Here is a 13642-nt window from a genome sequence, read left to right on the forward strand (position 1 = left end):
AAATATTGAATTTTATATACAAGTATATAGTTTAAATTAATTTTAAATATTTTAAAGATAAATTTTTTCGCAATTCCGGCTTTTTATTTAGAGTTCTGGGTCGCATCCCACGAGATATAAAAGAAACTATTAACATTTTTACGCTTCAACCAATATTGCAAAAGAAATCGCGATTTTTTATCATTTTTATCTATTATCATTTATAAAAATTAATTGGCGCATTTTATAATATTTTATATAACAAACACACACATACACTTTGTAATATTTTAATGCTGTGAGCAGCTCTCATCAAGATATCCACTTTAAAAAGGCATGCTAAATCGATACTCGCAAGTATTGTTACCTCTTTTCCGCGATTGGTTATCTCGACGCTGCGCTGTGCATTACTTTATATCAATAAAAGCCTGTCATGACTAAACGACGCATTTGAAAGTTCAAATATTAAGTATGTATGTAATTTTGATTTAATTAATTTTGAAAAAACGGAGAACTAGAGTTAATATGTAAGTAATTATACACACACAAAATTAATGACGCGCACGTAGCGCGCGCTTTTATTGTTCTAGTATTTTATAAATTCAATATATTATATTTTATAATCGGTTTTTCAAGAAAACGTAAAACACAACGAATTAGCTGATCGAAGAAAATTATCATCCCACAATACAATGTCAAGAGGGTATAAATTATCCGTTTCTACATCCGTTCGAATTAAACCTCCTGACCTATATACGCGTAGGTATCTTCGCATTGGGCGAAGTAGTGTGACGAGATGACGGACGAGGCGAAGTTTCCTCTCGCAAAGGCAATTTGAAAGACTACGATTGCGAACGCCCAGTCACGATATATGGACAGTGTAAACGCGGTAGCTCTCTCATCTCTTTCGTCCGTCTCTTTTATCTTTTTTTTTCCTCATCGACACTTTCATGCCAGCTCTCCGTTCGATAGAAGTCTGCTTGGAAAGCAAGGCGCGTACTATCACTGGGTTAATACGCTCGCAAGTAGATTAATTCCTCAGTGGCCGGAACGGGGTGGAATTTGTGGAACTAATTAGCTGACCATACTCTTCGTATGTTTACGTATCGAGATTAAAATTGGGTTACGACTTTCCAGCTATATTTCTATTGCACTCAATAATTGCGGTCATATTTCTGATATTACCCATACCGATTGCGACTAATCTCGGGCGACGTATCTTACAATGTTTCATCTTCTTTGCTTTAGAAGACTGTGTAGCGTGAGACTTTCGAATTCACTCGAATCGATTCTTCTATACGAGTGAAAGAGACGGAGATAATGAACCGCGACAGTTCTGAAAATCGAAGCGTCAGTTGGAGAAAGCTTTCGCACCGTCATTGTACTTGCTATTGACTGATATATATTTTCACGGCCGTTTCTCGCGGCAAGTATTGCGAGCGTAAAAGTGCGAGTGATGTACTCGTAATGATCATTGACTTTAAGCCCCGTCGTGTGTACACCGGGAGTGATTCTCGATGACAGCCGCTCTCATCCGATAGATATATACCTGGATGGATACGGCGTGCCAGGCCGCTTTAATCGAACAGTTAATGAACCGTCGCTCGCTCGTCCATTGTCGGGCATGCCCCACGAAGTGATCGATATGCGCTCTCCACGACTCCGCATAATTACACCCGGCCGATTCAACGGAGTAGAGCTAGAGACGAGCTCGTATATGGACGATTCACTCTCGGACAAAAGCACCGCGCGACCCTTTTTAACCCGGGCCCTTTCTTAAGAAAGCGCGCGCGAGATGCACATGGCTTTACCTCCTCGCGTTCTCGTCGTTTTATAACAAAAAGCATAAACAAAGTTCTCTATTATATGATACTCATGGAAATAATGACGTATGGAGTGACGACATAATCATTATGACGTTGAAGCGCGTCAATAATAAAATATAGCCATGCTATTAAGAACTTCGCATAATCTTGATAGCATTGACATTATGAAGTAACCGGATAATTCCATATTTTTACTTCGTATTTAATACTAAAAATTTATATTTATATAAACGACTTTACTTATCCAACGTCATTTGATAAATTTTATAAGTTTTGACATAACAAAATCTTAAGACCGAGTTTTAACCGATTATGGAAAAGAATTCGAGATTATATTGAGTTTTATATTACATATCTTACATAAATATGAAAAAAATCTGTAAGTATTTTATACTCTCATAAACATTTATAATCAGATATATTTATCGTTGATTGCTCTGTAAGACTATAAGCCAGTGTGACTAGAAAATCCGCTGGTCACCAAGCGCTATTACACTTTCGCCATTATATTATTAGTATATAGTTATTCCTCGAGATAACTAGTCAGAGAGTTTTGAGAGATATACCGGGGGTTCTCTGGATAATGACAGAGTGCGCTCTTACTTAATAGCACAGTACATCGCCGTTTAACCAATGATCGTTTCTTTCTACGGTGATGTTACTTCGTGCGAAAAGGGGACCACTAAGCCCGACCGTCCTACATATCGAGAGCCGTCAAGGCCCCGATCGCTATTTAGTTGATATTATCATCAAATAGGTAATTTCACATGGCGAACCTTATATAGCCGAAGAAACTGGCGGCGCGCACCGATCCTCGGCGCTTCTAGATACATATGCAATCACGATGATGATTTTTCGCGGCGATATCCGATATCTCGTGCTCCCTGTGTGCCGCGATGAAAATAACATCGGATAACGATGTTTTCTTTCAATTTGTTCGCGTCGATAGGTACTGACCGCGGTGTAGTCGGGGCGTAATTGCATCCCCGTGAGTGTAAGTAGATAGATACACACAGGGAGATACAAAAGAAGAAAGGGGGGGGCTCAGGGGGTGGTAAAACAGTACCGAGAAATTCGTAGACCCCATTATCCTCGTTCACGAGCACTACGTATTAAGGCACCATGCACACAATCGCGATCACGGCCTTGCTCGTGACCATGACCCGTACGCGGGATCCATCCGTGATTCGCCACACTCGCTGGCCCTGAGATCGACTTGCAACGTGCTTGCAGTCTCGGGGGCTGTCGGCCGTTACTCATTCGTTTTCACCGTCGAACGCGTCCGCTCTCCCTTCGGCCGCTGCTTCTTGCTGCTCGCGCGGTTTGAAATAGTTAATCAGCACGTGTGTGCAACGAAGGGAAGCGTACGCGTGTCTCTTGGCTTTAGATATTCATTAAATTAAAAATTGTCACAGACAATATAAAAAAATAGAAGTGAAGAGATTTTCATGTGTACATGCATCTAAAATATCTATCTATAGACTGAAATGATTCTTGAGAGTAGATCTCGTTATAATTTGGAAAAAGATAATTTTATCTATATTATATTTTAAAAGCATCCTTTTATAAAATATTAAGCCTTCCATAAAATATTAAGCTGAACTTCACGCTCCTATATGTAAACGATATCTTACTAATTTTGTGAATGATTTAATTATAACGTTGAAAAATAAATAGTCTCGGTAAAATAGAGAAAGATTTCAATAAACCAAGAGATCAAAAAGATTTAATAAAGATGTATCTGTTTGAATTTTCTTTAAACGCGTATTTATATATTCTTAAAAATATATACATAAAACAATTCTTTGTGTTCTAATTTATTCTGCTCTATGCGGAAATGCACTTTCAGCTTTATGGATGATTAGCCAGATTAGATGATTATCATTTCCAAGATTATTCTTGTGTTCAGACAGTTTCAATCATTTTCAATGCGGGATGGTGCGCATGCTGAGATAATGACAACAAACATAAATGAAATTGGAAGCTAAATGCCATAAGGCTGATATAGAAAATGTCAGTTTAAGATTGACTACTAGAAATTGATAATTATTCCATCAGATGAAATTACTTGCTCTCTATGTATATTATTTTTAGAAGCTTTTCTTCTTTCTGATCATAAACGCGCGCCAGCAAGATATTTTTATCCGCATTTTATGTTGCACAAAGGTGCCACAATGTTTCAGTCGCGCGTATAACTCGCGATTCGGTACTATTTGCCACCGCATTGTTTCCATTACATTATTACCATGGGGCTAGCAATTACGCAGGTGCATCTCGCTGGATCACGTCGAAAAGTAAAACACGGACGAGCGCGAGAGCGAAGAGATACGAGCCGACGTAGCTCATCCGCCCAACGAATTATCGTTTCCGGACCCTCGGTTGATATTATCGTGATGCAAATTGTATATAAACCAGCCGTAACTCTTTCACGTCATAATACAAAAGCGCAAAAATCAGATAAAATATACAGTGATGAATACTGCGCTCTTTCCGAATTGACTACAATAAATAACAATAATAAATAAGTTCGATCCTTTCGAAATCAATGAATAATCGAAGCAATTAATAAGACGTCGCTCTCTATGGTTGTTTAAAGAATGCAGATTGCATATATATCTCGAAAATTATGATCAAGTTTTTTTAAGTACATTTGTGTACATATGTACATTATAAAAAAAAATTTAACGAAAGTCTAAATTTAAAATATGTCTGTAGAATTAAAACATTTTTTTTATATATGACGTCTTGCGATAATTTTTCAATGATTACATTGTATCATTGAAATTTCGTAGTTTCAAGATGATGGAATCTAGTATATACTGAAGCATGGTTGTGATCTGAGTAGGGCTCGTTATCTGCGTTGTTGTTATTGTCATGCCGACGTGATGATCGGGTACGTAGAGAGTAGAAGAATATTCGCGGTGGTATCTCGCTGGCGATTCCAGCGAGACGGGCAGAGGATCGGAGAGTAAGAAAGCCAACCCGCGAAGACCTGGGATCAGTCGAGAGGATCCGGAGAGGAGAGAGAATACCGAGCAGTTTCTCTTGGCGCGCCGCACAGGCTCTACATGCTTTTATTACGTGGCCGTGACTCGATGTCTCGAACGGACTCGTAGCCATTACGTTTCTTTTCTCGTCTTGCTTTTTTTCATAATACTTCACGATGTCTTAACGACGTCTCTCCAAATACGTAAGATGCAATTACTAACGAAACGTACATTTCGGTAGGCATCCCGAGACATAGCAGTGCTAATTGTCAGTGCGTATGTTACATCGTTATTATTAACACGTACGCTTATGTGCGACGCGAATTAAGACTTGGGAAGAAATCGACAAGTCGCGCTATTAATTTTCCGACCTCTTTCGACGTTACGTTTTAACCGCGCGATCCTTTACGGATATTATTAATCACGCCGTGTGCTTCTCTATCGCCGCCATTATATCGGCGAAGTACTCGTAATCCCATTGTTATTACGAGAAGTGGAAAAGAAACACGCAGAGAAAGAGAAAGAAAGAAAGAGAGAGAAAAAGAAAACGAGGAAGAGGAAAGCGACTCGGCTCCGGAGGGCGCCCGCGAACGAAGGCTAAAGAAGAAGAGGAAGAGGGTAGCGTCTCTTCACAGGTGTCGCTTCAGAGCGCTACCACTGGAGGCCACATTTGCTCCTGGTACCGCGTACGCGAACGGTAAACCTGGCACTTCGATGCCGGTACTCGACTTCGGCCAGCCAGTCGCGATTCATTTTGAACATCCATTAGCGGAATCTTTGGTTTGATTATAAGACGGTATATTGCGGTGTCGCGTATGGATTTCATATGAGAAAGACGACTACGAAGAATGTGAAGAATCAGCGCGAAGTTACCGCTCTTGAGTCTGCAAGTGATGGACCGGTTGCTCGATTAAGGAGGCACCGGTTCAAAAAAGGTGCGCGAGCTTCTTCCTTGATATACCTGTTCATTTAAAGCACATTGTGAAGCGCATTGTGACATCATCAACGCTGAAAGAAATATGTGTATGTATTGTCATGTTGATTGCCCGTTTTCCTAAATGACTTCATCAAGCAGTTGCGTGGAATTCGAGAAGATAGTGATAAACTGCATGCAGCAACACATATCATGAACATCAAGTGCATTATAGACAAGTATAATTAATTGAGAATAATTTACACAAAGATATAATCTATAAAAATATTATTGTTCTCGATTATAATTCAACATTCAATTCAACGATATCTAAAAAGAAATAATGTAAAAATAGTTCGAGTGGACTGAACGATTGGATTCGTATTATTAAAAATGTGATCTCGATCTACGGTCCACGGAAATGAGAAGCGAAGCGACACGCCGCAGGCAAGATGCAAGATAACATCGGTCGATTGCCGTTTGACCGGAATTAACCGGTGGAACCAGAGGACCAGTTCGACTATACATTCATATGGCGGAGCTTCGTGCGTGCGTGCATGCGTGTATAACGACGACGGCCGTTATGTAATCGACCGCGGCGTTGATCGCGCTCATAAACAATATAAAGACCGGTCGTTTAACGGATACTTATTTTCCGTATTTATGATAATGCCTCGAACGTGCGGATAACATTTTCCTGTCCGACGCAGTATTCTCAGCGATAGAGAAAGCCATTGAGAGACGACGGACACATCGATACACAGCTCTACAACGTCGAGCACAGTTTTTTTTTTTTTTTTTTTTTTTTTAATATACGCGCGGTACCGGATGCGGCGAATTCCAAGAGACCATGAAGAACGTAGATCGCGGTAGGACAATCTCGGCGTAAGCTTTCGACGCGGTGCGACAGATATGGACGACGGCGTGCAGAACGGGCTGCAGCCGGACCAGTGGTTGCCAACCTTGGATAAAGGGGAGAAACGAACGAGCTCCCTTGGCAGCGGAGCGTTGCGCTTTATTCGTACGCGTAGCAGCATTCGGCGAGAGCTCAAGCGACAGTGCCATCGGTAAGCAATTAAAATTATTCGAATATTAAAGAAATTATGGAAGAATATATTAATCTAAACTCTTTGCAAATCGATTATTAATAGTCATGACGAAATTGCAAAGAGGGGTGATGTGTATCATAAATATATCTTTATAATATGTATAAATTATAATTAAAAAACTAATCAAGTTATTACGTATATAAAACAGATTACTATATACATCCAAAAAAATTACCACTAAAATATTAAAATGTATTACGATAAAACTAATCTAGTTTCCATCCAATACTTAACGAAACTCGTATATATATATAATTAAATAGTTAGAAAAATTCATTCAAATTTATGTCATTCTGCTCGCTTTCTTAATGAACAGGCAGGGTGCTTAATAGAAAATGTCTCGTATCGGTTTTCGAGCGCGTATTGTTTCAAGCAGGTAATAATTATCGCGATATCGTTAGTTTCGTGACTCAAACGAAAGCGTTTCTCCACATCTCGTGTCGTATTACTCTTCGTAGTCGACTTCTCGCGCGCGTACGTGAGCGCATGTACGAGTAGGTTGGTTGAGACCGGCTTCGCGTTTCGGTCCTTTTGGGACCAACGTTGGCTGCCGGCTAAAAGGACCGCAGAGAGTGAACCAAGCACAGCACACGACTCTCCGAGTCCGCCGCAACAGGAATGCTGAATGACTTGCGACTCGTCACGCTGCCAGCAAGTTCGCTGGCGTGCGAAGGTTCGCGTATATAATCTCTCTCGGCGACTTTGTCCGACTGTATACGTCGCATACGAATGCGCTAATACCGCCGATATTTCATTCGTTTGCTCGGGCACATTGGATTATAATTAATCGATGCACAGAGGAAACCACGAGCATTTTCTCAACATAATTGGCAGCGTAACGTTTGAGATAGGATATAATTGACGATCGATAATATCGTAAAACATAACAAGAGATAACGTCATAAACGTTTTACATCGGTGGAGATGATAGCGCCGCTAGAAAATATTATTTTATAAAGTAATTTAAGGAGTTTAGTAATTGACAAATTAAAATAGATATTTTAATATTTTATCTTGATATTTTATATACCGTTGGAGAACCACTTTCAATATTCTCTACCACATTGCACAATTTAATCGTTCGCATCATTAGATAGTAAAAGCGCTTTATAATCACAATCCTCTCTCTCTCTCTCTCTAGTTTTTGCAATGTTGCTAAATTATAAAACTATCAAGAAATGGTTTGTAATTTCTCGAAATGTCTTTACATTATCTTGGACATATATAATCAAAGCGTATTATACGCCCGACGAGCTTATTCGAGCTTAACTAACGATGTAAGCAATTAGATCGTTTACGAGGAGTTGGGTTTCCGCATACGATAAGGTTAATCGACCGATTATTATCCGTTGTGTCGCGCTAAACGATGCACCTGAAAACTGGCAGATATGGCTTTGGTTGGAAAATATATTTCGCTCGCGTATGCGGAGAGAATTCCAGGGATCTATTACACCCGGCGTCATCGCGTAATCTGCTAGCGAAAGATCGGCATATTCTCCGGATTATACGGGATATGCCGTTTGATCGGCAGGCGGAGAATGAGCCGAGATGAACCAGGAAGTAGAAGCAATCTGTAGAATTCGCGGTCCTTGCAGTGCGTGAGAAGACTCGGTGCGATTAGTTATAGAAGCTCCGACGGAATCTGAGACACTCAGTAATCTTACGGGCGGACAGGTTCATGATATTGCATTCCACAATAACGCGACGGTGATTTCGCTTACATGCCGACGAAGTAATTATCGTTTATGATCCGAGAAACAGCTACGCGCGATATTTATATTGACACGGAGACCTCACGAATCCGAAAATTCTGATTTTGATGGAACTTTACACACATGTAAATAGATGAATTTAGAAATTTTTAGTTGCAGCTCAAAAACGATTCTAAGGGGTGAAATCATCCCTCATTAGTAGAGCGGCTTTTTGTTTTTTCTCGATATATCTCGAAAATTATTCTAGTGTATAAGAGTGTATAAGTATCCAAAGATTACGAATGATAGTGACAGTTCGATTGCTACAACGAAATTGAATGATATTTAACGCGATCAAGTTCGTAATAGTATTATCAAAATTATGAATTCAAATTTATTTGTGTGTACACATTTATATGTAAAATACTATTTCACTCAGAAGACGCATCTATAATATATTATAATCTTCTATAAAATCTACGGAATTTAACGATTTTATCCGGTGCCAAACGGGAGGTAAAACTCGATATCGTGCACCACCTAATAGAAGCGGATGGAATTCTAACGTGACCATGAATTTACGTCATGAGACGTATCAAGTTACCCATTCGACATCGTCGCAGAGTCACGCGGTAGATGAAATTCTCATATTCCGGACGTAATAAAGTGCGCCTCGGTAAGTTACAGGCGACATAAATTCTAGATTAGCTACAGGGGGTAGAATGGGCCGCAGCGCGCTGCGGTGCTGTATTTAAGAAATCTTTACCACCATTCTATTCCTCGGGCTCGACCCTCACATCCGTTTCACCTGCGGGATACATACTACTTGTCGGAGCGAGGTGGATGGCTCCGGCCTCGCGGAAGGAGGAATGACGACGTCGCGCTTATAAGGGAGGACGCGGTCCGCGCGATCGAGAACGGGAAGAATTATCGCAATATATTCTGTCTTTTAAAGTCTGAGGATGGAGGACCGACCCGAAACGCCCTGCTTGTTCGAGAGGCCTCCGGTTGCGCATAATAAGGTGCGGAGACTCACGACGAACTCCGGCTTTGACCGCGGAGGTCCTGAGACGGCGCACACGTACATACACGTACGCAAAGGCGCGTACATGCACACATATATACATAACATGTCGAGAATCCAAACACTTCCGTGTTGTACGACTAATGAATCACCTTCGCTGGCCGAGCCCTTTCACCCTCCTCCCCGACACTCTTGCCCTCCGTCTCTCCTCCGCGCAAGCCTTTCGATTGTAGGTTTCTTCTTGCAATCAGGCTTCTCATACCGGAATGTTTATCGGATGTATTGGAATTCGCGATAAGGTCTGACCTTATCGACACCTCCAGACCGGCTTTCGACAATGCCAGCATCGCCGGTCGACGAACGCACATCCGCGCGCTTATTATTTGTTCTTTCAATAAAACTCTACCGATGTCATTTGCAAGACCCCATCCCTTCGCGATAGAAATGCGGACCCTGCGTACAGATATATGTATGATAACGTTAGCAAGAAAACTTTACACGTATGCGAGTAAGCAAACTCCGTCAGCAACGCGTTTGCTCGATTTAAATGGAAAACATATTTGCATTTCTCGAACGATACTGTCGATAAATTTAATTGCCAATATACGATTTTCCCTTTCCGTTTCTTTTTTTTCTTTGATTTTATTTATTGCGCAGTATATCATGCATTTGTCATGATAACCTGTACCGTCATACACATTTGTGCTGTAAAAAGAAGTAATCGTATTCTTATCAATGCTAATGTTTACATAATCAATTTTGCAGTTGTGCGTATAATACATGTACGATTAATTAGTGCTTACAATTATTAATTATCAGATGCGTGAACCGTTATGTATTTAATCTTGATAATTATATGACATATGAGCTTATAATATAATGTTTTCATTAGAGAATACCATGTTTATCTACGCACTCATCCATTACAAATCATCTCTGCATTTTTTTCTTTATGCATCACGATATCATGATATAATATTTTCTATAGCTGCGATCAACATCTTTATAAAATATGATATATAATAATTATGTTATGAAAATAATATACATAGTATTGCATTCAATAACACAAGTATAGAATACTTCATGTAATGCGAAAATATTTATTATACATTTAATGAGAGAGAATTTATGAATGAATATGCATTTGCTAAATAAAAAAATATACATAATTTAGAGGAGTTAGGGATATTCTTCGATGTAAAAATAGAATTTTCGTAATGTGACAATTGAATAGTTGATATCAGGCCGAACAACGGCAGACAAATTTAGATGGGCTAGGATTATAATACGTAACGAGACAATACAGGTTGTCCAGCGTACAAGTTCGATACCTGTATCTAAATCTCAAATTCCGTGTACGGTTCATCGGAGCCGACCTTACTGCCACGATCTCAAACCATTACTCATAAACATTACGTTCAGGTTCAGGCACCGATATTATCCGATGAAGGTTGATAAGACGTTTAGACGGTTTCTCGCGAGTTATTCGCATTTCCTTGTATATGTACTCTTATATATACACTAACACGTATTGTGTCAATGATGCAGGCACTCGATAAGCAAGGATGTGCTTATGAAACTTGGCACCTCGTTATCTATCTTCGAGATCTCGAAAGGAACGAAAAATTCGATAAACGGCATGATATTGTCTATCATGAGCTTATGTAATCTAGTTATAAATCCTCGCAAAGTCTACACGAGTCTGTACGATCAGCCATTTTCGTGATCTGATTCTATGTTAAATTACAGTATTAGACGATAATAAACAATATTCCAATATGCGAGAAAAAGTCGTTACTTTAAAGATATTGAACAATATATTACATTATAATCCATCAATTATGTTTGTCTTATTTATTAATACTATAAAAGAAACTAATTTTTTAATAATATTTATATTAAGATATTGGAGCAATGTTCCGCTTGCAGATTTATGATTGTTTCCGCGGAGATCATTGGTGCATAGTTTTGCAATTTTTCTTTGTTGCATGATTTTATAGTTATTTTGAAATTAAATTCTCCACAGCCAATATCGTTATCCAATATAATATGCGACGGGGGCATATATGGCATGAGCTTCTTTTTTCCCTGCATTAATGAATAATTCAAATATTATATAATATTATCTTAAATTATTTCAATAATCGAGCTTTTAACTTACAGCAGGTATAGGACAATGCAGTCCTTCCACATTGAAAACGCGTGAAAATCTTAATTTAGACAAAATGCTATTTTGATTTGTAACTTCTTCCTCTAAAAGTTCACACAATAGTATAGGATCGTTCGGAATAAGAAATTTTACGCCATCAAATCTATCCACCATAATATCAAACTAACGGAGAAAAAAAATAGTTTATATCATCGATATAGAAAGCATAAGAATTTTTTATATTTTATAAAATTAATAAGAAATATATATTCTCTAATAATATGAAATACAAAATTGATGATAAATTTTAAATAGAAAAAATTTTGCAACGCTCAAATGAATCTTGTATTTAAAGACACCAAATTTAAGATTTGTCTTTATCTTTTTCGAGTTAGATTGTGACAAATTATTATTGTTATTACAAAACAATATTTTATTTATAAAATCTTATTTTTTATAAAATATAAATACAAATATACAATGTATAGTTATTTATTATTATATTGTTATTTTTATATTTACGATATTTTTATATAAAGATATTTTCTATTACTCACGCATAATTCGTCAGCCTTCAGAATTTGTTTGGCAATTTTTAAATACACTGCACTATTATTACTTGATTCTGAGATTTCGAGAGAGAAAATAGGATTGTAAAAAACCGTCAACGATTCGTCCATGATTGTGCTGGTATATTCAATGAGTGCCTGTAACGTGACGTAACGTCTTCTTTGTGTCTTTAAGAAATTTTATCAGAGATGTTTCTTTTATTAAAAATTTTCTTCAACAATTAAATATTTTATATTTGTGTGTGAAATACTTACAATGGAACGACTGATGATATTAAGTAATATAGTGAGAACCAGTATCGACAACATTTCGCTTTCAAGTCAGTGAGAATATCGAGAAAATGCTGCTTCACAAGCTCGTGCAACACGAATAGACATTATACAACAATATTCGTAACTTCCATGGTCCTAATATTATGCAATTAAAATTATCATTCTCACCTACCATTGGTCGAGCCATTGTATAAACGGTCTCTTATCCTGAGGCGGGAGACCCTCGCTTCGAGCACGTTTCGTAACAAAAAATTGGTCTTGTAATGACCAATAACGTAATTAACTTCCTGCCAATTCTAGAAATTAATTGGTTCACGTGTGTAAAGTGCTTGGCTGGTAAACGCAGTTATCTTTGCTACCTCGAATAAGTCGATGATGCGCGTTTGAATAATGTGCACAGGTACTTTTATGCGTGTGTGTACGTGTTCTGTCGTCGTGTACCGTTATCAGTACCGATCGGATCACGAGAGACGTCAAAGAAAAGAACACCGTGATAAATAGCATCGCAGGAGGACCCCCATCCTGATCGCGCCCTCAACTACATTTCAGTGGTCTTTTAAAGGAAAGTGACGAGATTGAGAGAGAATAGCGAGTAAACGAGCTCTCGGTATTGAAATCTCGATTAAATCCGGCACGTTGACCGCATTCGGAACCTTTTGAATGTCATTCGAGCATTACGAGACGCCGATTTTAAGCAACCGGTTGGTTCAGTTTTATCTACTCGCGCATTTATTACGCAAAACAGCACTTAACGATCACAAACGAATTGGAAATAAGCAGGCGTGAAATTCAACGATCCGATCGCGCTTTGCGAACCATTATTTATTGTTCGCGTCGGACAATCGAATTTTCGATGACGCACGCGAAACACATCGGCGATTCGAATATTCTAATCTGCCAGCTCGTCTCCTATTATGCCATACTTAGAACGCAAGGTATAATTTCACAGACAATTCGCCACGGAGGAGGTAGTATCTCGCAAACCGATAATGACTCTCAAGGAGGTTTCAGGTTCAGTGGAGTATCCTCTCATGACGGGCAATGTCGGATAAAGATCTAAGTACTTGCATAGCTGTATATACAGCGCGCTGAAGAAGATCCTTAAATACTACCAAGGTA

General features: G+C 38.7%; 1 protein-coding gene across 3 annotated transcripts; it reads right to left on the reverse strand.

The window, feature by feature from the left end:
* Positions 1-10133: 10133 nt before the first annotated feature.
* On the reverse strand, positions 10134-12957 carry LOC115232763. 3 transcript variants are annotated; one of them, XM_029802840.1, is made up of 4 exons: positions 12506-12957; positions 12239-12418; positions 11694-11864; positions 10134-11140 (listed from the first exon to the last, which is right to left on the reverse strand). In XM_029802840.1, exons 1-4 carry the CDS (start codon positions 12557-12559, stop codon positions 11069-11071), a joined length of 477 nt encoding a protein of 158 aa, XP_029658700.1. In that variant the 5' UTR covers positions 12560-12957; the 3' UTR covers positions 10134-11068. The 3 variants fall into 3 exon arrangements, with proteins under 3 accessions (XP_029658700.1, XP_029658699.1, XP_029658698.1); XM_029802839.1 differs by having other exon boundaries at positions 10134-11620; positions 12239-12388; positions 12506-12828; XM_029802838.1 differs by having other exon boundaries at positions 10134-11620; positions 12506-12828.
* Between the last annotated feature and the right edge of the window lie 685 nt (positions 12958-13642).

Source organism: Formica exsecta, unplaced genomic scaffold (assembly GCF_003651465.1).
Source record: "Formica exsecta isolate Colony F162 unplaced genomic scaffold, ASM365146v1 scaffold15, whole genome shotgun sequence".
Classification (NCBI taxonomy): Eukaryota; Metazoa; Arthropoda; class Insecta; order Hymenoptera; family Formicidae; genus Formica; species Formica exsecta.